The sequence below is a fragment of the Marmota monax genome, unplaced genomic scaffold (assembly GCF_021218885.2).
Source record: "Marmota monax isolate L192 unplaced genomic scaffold, Marmota_monax_Labrador192_F-V1.1 WCK01_AAM20220418_F8-fsc00014, whole genome shotgun sequence".
NCBI classification, from domain to species: domain Eukaryota; kingdom Metazoa; phylum Chordata; class Mammalia; order Rodentia; family Sciuridae; genus Marmota; species Marmota monax.
The window spans coordinates 23,989,215-24,002,342 of NW_026695222.1; the positions used below are offsets into that span (position 1 = coordinate 23,989,215).

A 13,128-nucleotide genomic window follows, 5' to 3' on the forward strand; every position below is an offset into this window, starting at 1 on the left:
TTTGCAGATCAATTTAACTATGTACATTCTAAACTCCTGCTCTGACATTTCTTCCAATGTGGTGTTGATGGATTCTGTTACTGGAGTTCCTTGGTTTGCTTGAGGCGATTTGTTCCCTTGCTTTTTCATGTTGTTTGTGTGTCTACCCATCTAATAGTTTAGATCTGAGGCAGTAGAGTTTATTCCCTATGGACTTATAGTGTCCCTGCAGGTTTTCAGTACCTCACTGTTTAGGGGGAGACAAATAATAACAACCACCAATGCAAACAATATACAGCATTAAACCAAATAGTTCCTACTATGACGCCTACAATGTTAATTATTGCAATAAACAGAAACAGTATGATCAGTTATTGCCTATAATAAAAACAAAAAGTTTGCAAAAGGGTTTACATTTTCAAATGGTGGACATTTTTACTTATATATTTTAAATTTTTACATATATATTCACATTTGTATTCATATATGTGGATAAAAATGTGGATAAAAATGGTGGAGAGAGAACAGAAGTGATATAGGATGTGATGATTATGAGGGAAGAGGAGAGAAGATAGAAGTAAAAGATTAAAGGAAGACTGAAAGAGAACAATAGAGATTGGCTGTTAGAAGAAAAGAGAGAATCAAGGAAAACAGGAGAAAAAATATATATAAAGTTAAAATTTAAATTAAAAAAATTAAAAATAAAGGAATATAAAATAAAACTAAAATACACTAATCAAACATCCTAGTTCCCAAAAAACTAATCCATGTAAAATAACTGGCTTCAAAAATGCTAGAGATGAGGAGAAAAAAAAAAAAAAAGGAAACTACATAAATGTTCATGTACCATTGAAATCACAATTAAACAGTGAAAAGAATTTTTTAAAAAAAGTAATAAAAGAATCTTGATGAAAAGTTTAAAGAATTCTTTCCTAAGAGAGAAGCAGATACCAAGAAATTCAGAGGAGAAACTGAGGAAATTCAGAGGAGGGAGAGAGCTCTTTCAGACTAGGTGGGGGGTAGGTATGGGAATTTGTGGTGGAGGGGCTGTCTGAGCCCTCAGGCCAGTTCTGCACAGGCTGCACAGGTCAGCAGCCAAAGTTGCCTCCATTTCCTCCAGTTTTCAGATGGAGCCTACTGTGGAGCAACCTGGGTTTCCCTGCTGGGAAGCCCTGTAAGAGGTGCTACCCAGGGGGGTGGGGTTTCCAGGCCTGGCCCCAAACTGCCTTGAGTTGGAGTGCAGCCCTGCCACTATCCTGTGGGCTTTGCACAGCTCAGAAACATGCTCCCTGTATCTATTGCCACTGCTGTTAAGATGTGAGTATCATTTATGCCTGTTGTACCTGATCGCCATGGGGATTACATGAAATGGCGTATGCAAAGGGCTGAGCAGAGGAAGGCTCCAGTGCATATACCGTATCCACTGTCTTCAATTGTGATACAAAATGACTGTGCCCATGGTTGTTAGTGGTGGATGAGGTGCTTAGGGCCCTCTCCTCATGGATTCTGACACAGATAGATATAGAATTATTAGGCAAGTATTACAAAGTAGATGAAGAAATAATGGTGTTTTATGAATGAGCTCCTTACTATTATTTTTGCTCATCTAACAAAACATGATTCAAAGCACCGATGGTGATGTCAGCTAACTGACCCATCTGAGCCCAGCTTCATTTCCTGACACCCACTCAGGCTTCTGGAATAAAGGCCCCAGCCTCCAGTCCCTCCAGGCTGAGTGTTGCTGCTGAGAACAGGCCTGACAGTTCTGAAGTAGGCTTTTGTTCATTACTCAGCCTGACATTCTGCAGAAATACAGGCCTTTCTTCTGACTTTCCAGCATCCTTGACTTTATTACTGTGTCACATCATCATCGGGGCAGAGTATGGCGAAACTGAGTCAGAATTAGAAAATAATGTTTTACCAATAAGTTATTATAGTTTATTTTTACAAGTGTTTTTGAACTTAAAGTATGTTCTGGGCACTTAACCCATTCAGAACCTTCAATGGTATGCTGTTATTCTCATCTTACATTGTCAGCCAAGGCATAAAGACATTGAACTACTTGCCCAGCCAGAGGAGGTCCAGGGACTAGGAGGAACTCAGCTCTTTGGGGGCTGCTAACTGCTGCTCCCAGGGGTTTTGCAGGCTGGTGGTTTTGTTCCACCACAGTCCACCACCTTGTTCCAAAGCCTTCAGATTGGAAAGCACCCTCCTAATAGAGCCTGTTTGCTTGGACCTTTCCTGATAATCATCAAGGTTTTCTGGGAAATAATTAAAATTCTTATTAAGTTACAAAGTGCCATAGCCTTGCCCCTGCTGATAAAGAGCTGCTTTCTCAGTGGAGTTCAAGTCCTAACCCCCGCCCCCATCCAAATAGCATCAGGGGCGCTTTACCACTGAGATCTGTCCCTTTGGGGTGAAGCAGTTGCAGCCAGACTTGCCTTAGGCCACTCATTGTTTTGGTAGCAAAACAAGTAAGCGCCCCGTCTGACCTGGTGGCCTGAAGTGTTTCCTTTACCAGGCTGGATAGTTATTTGGAGAAATAGCATCGGCAGGTGTGGGGCATGTGTTCGGACTTAGCCAGGAATGAAGAATCTCCATTTTTAATGCCAACTTTTTGGTTTTGAGTTATGCAACCTTGAGCATGTCATTTAGCTTCACTGTATTTCATTTTCCTGTCCAGGAAACAGAGATGAATAATGCAGCCCCTGGGCCCCTAATTCTCCTGGGGGTGTTATGAGAATCAGATGAGATTATGTGCACAAATGAGAGCTAACATTGGTTTAGTACTAAGTATGTACCAACTACTTTCATTCCCCTTACATGTATTTTTTAATTCTCACAATCCTAGAATGGCAGCACAGTTAAGAGAACAGAAAATTTAGGGTGGTAAGTCACAAAGGACCCATGTACACATCTCTGGCTCCCCTGAATAGTGCTCAGGATCATTGCTTCTCCTTCACCTGAGAAAGAGGGTTTACATATCTCCACTGTCCAGCACTCGGCAAATGCAAGGCATTATTGTTATCTCTATCCACTGTTGTTTCTTGTTGATCCCCAAGGACATTTGAGTTCCCTTACTTGTTCTTGTTTATCTTATCTAGTAGTTTATGCTGCCTCTTTTTATTTCCCCTGGGACTCATTCAGTGAATTCTTTTTTCCCTCCCCTTTGGTACTGGGGATTGAACCCAGGGGCGCCTTACCACTGAGCTATATCCCTAGTCCTTTTTAATTTTTTTATTTTGAAACAAGGTCTTCTGAATTTCCAAGGCTAGCCTAGAACTTGGAATACATCTGCCCCAGCCTCCGGACTGGCTTCACTCAGTGATTTCTTTAGGCTTTTCTCCTTGAGAAACCTGTCAGCTTCCTCATGAGGCGGCTTAAAGGAGCCAGCAGAGCCAGGCAACTGGGCTGGTTAGCTTGTGATTAAAATGCCTTGGGATGCATTTGTTGATAAGCTCAGCAGTCACTGGTTTTCAGTCATGGAATTTCAAAAGGGGAGGACACCCATGCCATCATTTTACTGATGAGGAAACTGAGGTCCAGATAGGGAGAGGATTTGCTTGAGGCCATTCATACAGCTGGGGGAGTGGCCAAGACCCAAGTGAGTTCCCCAGGCAAACACCAGTGCTTTCCTAGAGACAAGTCATCTCGCTACAAAGGGACAAACACATACACTGTGCCCATTATGTACCTGGGAAACTCTGGAAATCCAAATTCAGACTTGAAGAATTGAGCAGAGAGCTGTAGCGTGGGTGAAGGCTTCCTCCCTGACACATTATACACCAAAGAAATGAATTAAAACACAACCCAGCAGACTAGATGGCCCCCAGTCGGCAGTGACTAACAAGTAGAGGATTTAAGCTAGGAGCCCCGGCTAACAAGCAGAGGATTTAAGGTAGGAGCCCCGGCTGAGTGAGTAGATAGGAAGCCTTTTGTCACTAGGGCCTCAGGGTTGAAAATTGGAGGAAGGATGTTAGGCCAATGTGACCGGCCTGGGATGCGGTTACAGCCCCCCAGTTCATTGTCCAGAGGAAATGGATCTCCCCCGTGGACTGAGAGGTGGAAACTGAGCAAGTGAGTGAAGTGGTTGACATCATCAGCCTGAGCATTAGATTACAGCAAATGGGGACTTAGTTGGCCGGAGACGTGGGAAACACCCACTAAAACCTCGAAGTGCTTTTTCATTTAGGGAGAGGGCCGAGAGACTTCTGCCTGAACCTTGGGTCTGGATTGCTCCTTCTCAAACCTGGTTTCTTAATTCCACCTTCACTTCTGACCGGGAACCTCTGCAGTTTGAGGAACTTTGCTCCCGTAAGTAGAGTTGTACTCCCTCCTCACCCCCACCTCCAGGGAGAAGTAGAGCTCTCTGGAGAGCTTGCTTTCTAGCTCATTGGTCACAAAGGGTCTATTTTTATGTTCTGATATATGTGAGCTTGCTCTGAAAATTGCAGCTTTCTCTGAAACTGCCTGGGGCTGGAGTCAGAGCCCCGAGCCTCCCAGGGCTCTGTTTAGATCCTGGCTTACTTTTTCACGCAAAGAACTTTTGACGTATCCCTAGCTTTAAAAGCAGCAGTTTGCCCCAAATACAGGGGACAAAGTAAATCCTGAAACTAGTATTTGAAAACTTTATTTTTTTTTCTGATTACAAAGGTTTTACAAAACATTGTACACCTTCTAGAAATAAATGTCTCTGAAAGTGAAAATTCCCTAGACTCTTCCCCCCACAAATATAAAATTAATAAGTTAAATTTTATACACAGACATGGTTAGACTTATGAAGTCATCACTTACCTCATAAACTTTGGGGGCCATGGGGAGACTCCCAAGATTGAAAGGAGGGGAAATCTTTAACTTTGGCTTTGTGATTTTTTTAAAAATATTTTTTAGTTGTTGATAGATCTTTATGTTTTTATTTATTTATACGTGGTGCTGAGAATCAAACCCAGTGCCTCACACATACCAGGCAAGTGCACTACCACTGAGCCACAGCCTCAGCCCCCTTTGTGATCTTTTTATTGCTTCCTTTTTTAAATTTGCTGTTTATGCTTAGAAAATAAACAGAACATGTAAGCCCTTAGGCGTTCCATTTGTTGGTATCTGTTTTTAGGGTTTTAAACTAAGCAAGCAACTCTGTGCAAACAGGAAGGGAAGGAGCCCTATAGCCCCAAGCTCCCTTCCTGGTTAGGCCCCTGAGCTGAGGGTTTTCAATCTGTCCACACTGGCCTCTGGCAGAGACCACAAAGGCCAGGTACTGTCCTTCAGGCATCACCTCCTCACCATGACCTGAGGAAGAAGGATGACTAGATTATTCAGTCTCAGGATCAATCCTAGGGAGCTCGGTGGCTTGAGATGGCTTATAGGGTGCTGTGGCCCCTCTCCCCTGTTAGATTAAATATACTTAACAAGCTGTACTTAAAGGGGAAGAATGTCAGCTTTGAATAATAAAAACAATGGCTGTGGGCATAGGTTGGTGGTAGGGCAATTGCCTAGCATGAGCCAGGACCCTGGTTTGATCCCCATCACCATTAAAAAGAGGAGGGAGAGCAAGCAGGCAGGCAGGCACATATTAGAACTGTGTGACCTTGGGCAAGCATTTTGCACTCTCTGGACCTCAGTTTCCTCATGTGCCAAATGAGGGGACAGAACTAGATCTTGATATTTTCAAATGAAGCTTAGAATGAACCATCCATATTTCTTTCCCTTTGAGGCAGATCCTTATGGCCTTAGAAGCTAAGTGCCCTAGGTTTTCAGTAATCCAGAATGACTAAAATTGACACCTGTAGGACAATTAGAGGAAACAAAACAGGCAGTATGAAGTTACTACTGAGTTTTGATGATTTTATTCAGGTTTGGTGTTCTCAAATAAAGAGGGGGAAAAGTTTCATTGGTGTGTGTGTGTGTGTGTGTGTGTGTGTGTGTGTTGGAAAAGCATACTTTAACAGCACTGACTTAAGACAGCATAAAACAAGAAACTAAGGCCACCCTCATCTGTCCACACCTGGTCTCTGGCAGAGACCACAAAGGCCAGGTACTGTCCTTCAGGCATCACCTCCTCACCATGACCTGAGGAAGAAGGATGACCAGATTATTCAGTCTCAAGATCAATCCTAGGGAGCTGGGTGGCTCCAGCCTCTGGCTACCCAGGCCCATGGCTGGTTCCATGGTAGCAACAGTCTACCTTCAGTGGGCTTTGTTACTGGGGAAGACCACAGCTCTAAGATATGCCTGCCACAGGGCCATGAGCCCCCTCCTGCTAACCAAGACCTTATTGGAACAAATAGTTTCTAAATAACACATCCTCCCAAGAGTAGGGTCTGGGAAGGCCTTAAAGATAAAGAGCCCTGGCTTGGGAGTAGCTCAGTAGTTGAGTGCAGGCCCAGCATGAGCAGGCCCTGGGTTCTATCCCCAATACCACAAAACAAACAAACCAAAAAACCCAACAAGATAAAAGAGTCCTTAAATCCACAAGACCTGGAACCCGGAGAGTCAAAGTCCAAGACGACCTTTACTTTTGTTTGTCCTTCCCCAGCAGCATGGGGCATGTCTAGGTTAAAGGAGGGGACAGGGGGCAAACCAAAGTTCCCCTTCTTCTCTCTTACCAAACTAAAATCTAGGATTAAGATCTAGGATTAAATCTAGGGTTAGATTAAAACTGAGCTATGTCTCCTTTGCACCCATGTGCCAGGCTTTCTACTAGGCACTGGCCTCCTGGTGAGCAGTAAGTTTGGGGCATCTTGGGAGTGGAGACAGGTTGTAAAAGGGACCACTGTGTCCTGAGCTCTTACTTGACTTTTATACCTTTGTGAAAACTGTCACACATAAGACTGGGCATCTTGCATTTGCTGACTCCTTTAAATCTTAATAGTAGTGATGTGAGACAGAGATTGGCTCCATCTGACATGAAAAGAGGCGCACAGAGACGAAGCGCTGTCTAAAACGGTATGGCAGCTGATAGAGCTGGAGAACCAAATGAGAACTGGCTGTCCCTGCCACCCTTGAACTTTCCACCACACTGTGCTGCCTTGTCTCCATCAGCTCCCTGGATCTCAGCTTTTCTCTGTTACAGGAAGAAGGTTGAACTTGGTTTAGGTCTTATTTCAGCTGCCTCAGGCGGGTGTGTTCCCGGCTCATCACCTGTGTGTCATTCCCGCCTGGTCTGTTGTGCTGCCTGACTTGCTGTGGGCCTCTGAACCCTGTGGGTCTTTGTGACCCTGGGATTGACTGGTGGCAGTATGTGTCAGTTTCTTCAATGAAGGTTCTCCTGGGTAGGAGAACAAGTAGAAGCTCTGTCCTCATCACCTCCTGCCTTACAGATCCTGGACAGCTCTGCTTGCCACACAGAACCTGCCTCTCTTGGTAAAGTCGGGGGGTCACAGTCATACCTGCTCCAAAGTATACTGTGTGGATGAAATGGAATAAAGCTCACAAATTAGCACTTAGTTCTAAGGTACAAAAATTCATACTCTGAACTATTGTTTTACAACGTCCAGAAAGAGTGCTAGCAGTGTACGCATGTGTCTGTGCTCAGTCAGAAGGTGGCATTTCTGTGAGGAACCTGTGGTTATCCCCGAACTCACCAATTCTAAAACCCCTGTGAGGGTGCCTGGAGATGCTGTGTTGGCTCTTCATATCCAGCCTCTGGGCTGCTTACTGTCACCTACTCCGATGATGCTGAATTTCAAATCAGTCAGCCAGCACAGAGGTCGAAAGCAGAAGTGGGTACTGTTCTCCTGGACCAGCGGGCCCTGGCCCAGCCACCTAAGGAAGAGACTGGTAACAGGTGCTGTGGGTGGCAAGAAATTGAGTTCATGCAGTGAACCCCAAGTTGAGCTCACAAGAGGTCAGAAGTGATTCCTGAGTGCAGACAGTGGAAAATCTGGAGTTTTCTGAAGCACTTTATTAATCCTGACCTGAGGCCCAGCTCACTGTCTCCTGCAGATCCCTCAGCAAGGCTTTCACTCCTTCAAGAAGGGGGTGTCTTTGGAAGTCGCAGTCAGCTATGATTCTAAACTGCAGACTAGATAATCTGCTCTTACTGGAGGAAGTCAGATTTCCCAAACGTAAAAGCAGCCTTATTAATCTTCCAAGAAATGACTGGCTTCCACTCTGCTCTTCAGGACTGAATGATGGACCTTCAGGGCACAAAAGACATGAAGTATCTGGTGGTTAATGCAGTCTTATGTCCCAGGGTCTGGGGTTGGTTATGTTTAGTACTTCATAGGTGGTTGGTACTTCCTAGGTGTGGTCTCCACTGTTCCATGAAGTGTCTTGAGGGCTTCCTAGTACTAAGCCCTGGGCTAGGGGAGCAAGGTGATTACAGATGCAGCCTCTCATCCGTGCATCAGGAAGACAGGTGGCGAGTGAACCCCAATGTGAAAAGTAGCACAGAAGAAATATGCAGAGGGCCTACAGAATGCCAGACAGTGGCTCACATCTGGCAGAGCCTGGTCTTAAGCTGGGTCATTGCTTCCACACTCCTCTAGTTCCTGGAGCTCAGAGATTTGCCCTTGTTTGCACTGGGAATGACTGCAAGCTACTGCAGCAGCAGAAAGTGCCCACTTCTAAACACCTTCCTGTCCCCCATGCTTCAGAGGAATGGAAGGAACTGTTCCTCAAAAAATGCAAGGCCCCCATCTGGGAGGGTCCTGAATTCAGAATGCCTAACCATGGCAAGGAAACATAGGAACGGGTGATTTTGGTAGTCTAAAATCCCTGCTGGGTTTTCTGTTGGTTTGTTTTTATAACACTTATTGTTGTTTTTCCTGATTATAAAATTAGAACATACTCAAGGAAGGAAAGCTAGACAGTACAGAAAAACATACTTAAAATAAATCACCACTCAGTAATTTCACTTCTCTGGTTTCTGAATAAGGGCCCGCCTCCCGTCCCCTCACCCACACACTACTGCTACATTTCAAGTTTAGCTCTAATTTTAATTTCTCCATGGGCAGAGTCTTATATGTATTTGCATATCCCCAAGGTGCTCATGTTCTGTGCTGCGGTCCACTGGGCAAGAAAAAAATGCCATCTGTGATTGGTTAGAGGCTGCAGCCTCCACTTGTACTTCCTTGCAGTGTGTGAGTTCATCTGCTGTTAAGAAGGGGGTGCAGCTTAATGGTAGCTACATGTAATGTAGCTTAATGCCTTTGTCTAGCATGTGCAAGGTCCTGGGTTCAGTCTCCAGAACTATAAAACAAACAAGAAACCTTGTGCTTTAGGGCTTATGTAAGGTGTGCATTATCAAGGTAAATAAGACTTCTAAGTTGCTCACAGTCTGATAGAAAAAAGAAGACTCTTAACACAAGTGATAATGTGCCCCAGTAGAGGCACTGAGAACTTGGAGAGCCTGCTAAAGCCAAGAAGCATCGCATTTGAGCCGGGCCTTCAGTTTACTTGACTGAATTTTTCATGTAGTCAGCCAGTATCAATTGAGTACCTGACATGTGCCAGGGTATGGGCAAGATGATAGGTGGATGGTGTGAAATAAAATAGGCCTGGTCCTTCATGACCCCTCCCTACGTGATGTTCACTAGGACCAATGGCCATGTTAGGACCCATAAACAGGGTGACAGAGGACTCATAAATAAGGTGTGACTAAGGGGCTTCCTGGAGGATGTAGTGCTTAAACATGTGGAGTAGGCAGTGATGCCAGGAGCTAAGGTGGGAGGGGGTGTGTGGCATGAGGAAGAATGACACAGCAGGGAGAGGGAGGCAGGTGTGATGGGCTCAAGCCAGAGAGGGGAGGGGAGCAAGGTGGATGAGGGTCGGGCAGGCTGAGGGTAGGCAAGGCCCTCAGACAGACATGGGCATCGCGGAGCGGAGGAGGCGCCTGCTGCAAATATGCTTTGTGAAATAAGAAGGCCTGTAGAGATGGGGGGATTGTTATTATTTCAGTGAGACATTTGTTATCCATGAAATAAAAGTGAGATGCAAAGTGAGACGCAAAGCCGAGGTAACTAAAATGCCAGGTTCCACAGCGGTTCAGGAGCCTGCCGTGCATTCTGTTCTGCCTCTGCTTCCTCCTCCTCCTCCTCCTCCTCCTCCTCCTCCTCCTCCTCCTCCTCCTCCTCTTCTCTCCCCACCCCCACCTTATTTCATCATTTCCTTTCCTTTTTCTTTTCATCCAAATAATTTGCAAAACATCCCATTTCTCTTATCAGGGTTCCTGCCCCTGCCATAAAGCCAGAGCATCTGGTGTGCACACTCCTGTTCCAGCACACAGCCCTCCCAGGGTGGAGGAGGGGGGAACCTTACAGTTTAGATTTTCTTTTAGACATTAAAGGGGAAAATTCTTTTTCTTTTCTTTTTTTTTTAAGTATAGAATTCTTTCCCCTTTTAAAGTCACAAATGCTTAGCAGTAAAGTATACTTTAACCTGGATTTTTTTTTTTTTTAAAATTTTGCTTCCAACTTTCAAAACAGCAGAAGATCTGTTCTATTTTGGCCAAAAAAGAAAGTGACAATAAATGTAATTTACTTGCCCATATGAAGATAAACAGGTAATGATGATAGTTGGCCACTGTTCTTTCTCTGCTCTAATAGGTTTATTTGTTTCTTTATTATTGTTTGTTTTTATTTCTTTATTTTCCTTCAAGTAATCTTTGTGTTTCTTGTCCCTAGCTAAACAATTTGAAGATGTTTGAAGAAAAACTTATAAGTTCTCTTCCCCCATTTCCATTTCCATTTATCTGCGATAGCCAGTGATGGTAGTTTGTTTGGTGTGTATCTTTCCATAACTTTCCCAATCTCCTTTTTAAATAGACATAGGGTTTGAGTGTATATGTGGCAATTTGTTTTGTCAGAAGTGGGATCATACTTGGTTCATTACTTTGTAACTTATTTTTCACACTAAATAATAATAATCGTTCACTCTTTAAATAGCTTTAGGCTATAGAAGGAAGAGTACACTACAGTATATTCAACCATTTCTTTTTTGACAGATATTTATGTTCCTGGCTGCTGTGGTCTGGATGTGCTCTGTCTTGCCAGAACTCGTGTTGAAATCTGTTTGCCAGTGGAACTTTTCAGAGGAATTAATGTCTTTCCCCAGAGGCTGGGTTCTCATGGGAATTGATTTTTTCTTTCTAGAGCAGGTTGTAATAAAGCAGGTCAGCTCCTTTGTCCCCTCCTTGTCTTCTGCATATATCCTATCCCCTTCTGCTCTCTACCATGAGGCCCTGACTAGAAACCAAGAAGACTCAGAACTGTGTGCCAAATCAAACCTCTTACCTTTATAAATTATTCAGTCTCAGGAATTCTGTTATAGCAGGAGAAAACAGACTAAGACACTGTTTTTGCCACTAAAAAATATTGTTGTATTAAATATCTTTTTTCCTAAAGAATTTAATCATTATTTTATTTATTTAATTAATTTTTTTATGTGGTACTGAGGATTGAACCCAGGGCCTCACATGTGCTAGGCAAGTGCTCTACCACTGAGCCACAACCCCAGCCCTAAATATCTTTATATTCATGTCGTACTTATTGATAATTTTATTTCTAAAGATTGCATTTTTTAAAACTAGTATTATTTGACATTGAATAGATAATACCATCCTACTTTGTAAAGAGTCATGGTAATTTATATTCTCTAGTATATGAGTTTCCTAAATCTTTACCAATGTTAAATGCTCTCTTCCTTCTTCCTTCCAGTTTCTTCCTTCTACTCTCTCTCCCTCTCCCTCTATCTCTGTTGTTTTATTTTATGGCAAGGCTAATGGGGGGAAATGGTGTCCCATAGTTGCTTATCGTCTAGTGAGGTTGAACGTTGTTTCACATTAATTGACTGCTTCATCTTTCTCTTCTGTGAATTCCCTTCACCTGTTTGTATGAATTATTTGCCTTTTTCTCAATAACTTGTAAAATTGCTTTATATATTTGTTCATTAATGATGATGCCATTGTGCCACAGATATTTTTAACTGATCATTTGCATATTTTATTATAAAGGATTGAATTTTTATTATAAAATATGTGAGCTTTATGTTTTTCTCTTCATGGTATCTGCCTGTTTAGGAAAAACTTTTCAACCTCAAAGTTAAATAAGTATTATTCTCTGTATTCTAATGCCTTCATCATTATAATTAATTTAATCCAGAACTTTTAGTCTTTTTGGAATTTGTGTTTATATAGTAAGAGGAAGTGGTCCCGCTTGTTCTAGTTATGCCAGCACCATTTCTTAAATAAATCATCTTTTCTCTTTTGCATTAAAATTTCATGATTTTTATAAATAAGTTTCTTTATTTACTTGTATCTATTTCTGGACCTGTTTTTCTAGTTCACACATCTGTTTGTCTATACTTATATTAATATATAATCTCGTATTCTAATGTCTTTATAATAAATTTCTACTGTCTCAGAAGACAAATCCTCCATTTTTCTTGACTATTTCTTGGCCAGTCTTCTGAGATCCTTATTTTTCCATATGAACTTTAATGTTACCATCCCCAAAATGTATTGATATTCTGACTGAAATCTAATAAAAATGATGTAGTCATTTGGAAAAGATTGACATTTTTTCATAATTAGTCTTTTCCATTTTTTCCTATTCTGGGCTCAAATCCAGAGCCTTGCACATGCTAGTAAGTGTTCTTCCACTGTCACATCTCTAGCCTGATAATTACCTTTTCTAGACAAGAACTTTCTACTGACTTGGCACCTATGCATTCTATTTCTGTTTTTTGTTTTTATCTTTAAATTTTTAATATTTATTATTAGATTAATTTATCTAAAGTAAAATAATATTTCTATGTTTATCCTGAATCATTAGGAACTTTAAATCCCAGTGACTCAGGGATTAGAGGCATACACCACCATGCCTGGCTGTTTATTTTAAAACTTTAAAAAAAATTTTTTTTTAGTTGTGATTGACCTTTATTTATTTACTTATTTGTGGTGCTGAGAATCAAACCCAGTGCCTCACACATGCCAGGCAAGCACTCTACCAACTGAGCCACAACCCCATTCCCTATTTTAAAACTTAAAGTATAAAGTGTGTATACTTTTAAAAATGTGAATATACACAAATGCTTCACTTTTCCTAAACATAATAATCATTTATATTTTTATTAAAAAGCAGTAATACATGCAATTTTATAATATACTTTTTTTAAATATTAATTTTTTTAGTTGGACACAATACCTTTATT

At 42.1% G+C, this 13,128-nt stretch overlaps 1 protein-coding gene across 11 annotated transcripts in view; it reads left to right on the forward strand.

The window, feature by feature from the left end:
• The window catches only part of Pkig (cAMP-dependent protein kinase inhibitor gamma), an 86,720-nt gene that overhangs the window by 45,271 nt on the left and 28,321 nt on the right, over positions 1 to 13,128 (forward strand). For 4 of the 11 annotated variants that reach the window (XM_046432951.2, XM_058575620.1, XM_046432952.2 and 1 more), the window contains one exon: positions 4,172 to 4,293. The exons of the other annotated variants lie outside the window; for them this stretch is intronic. Coding sequence is in view for 1 of the 4 variants with exons in the window: in XM_058575619.1 (XP_058431602.1) it covers positions 4,172 to 4,293 (122 nt within the window). In the remaining 3 variants the exon portion in view is untranslated. The remainder of the gene's footprint in view (positions 1 to 4,171; positions 4,294 to 13,128) is intronic. 11 annotated transcript variants of the gene reach the window in all.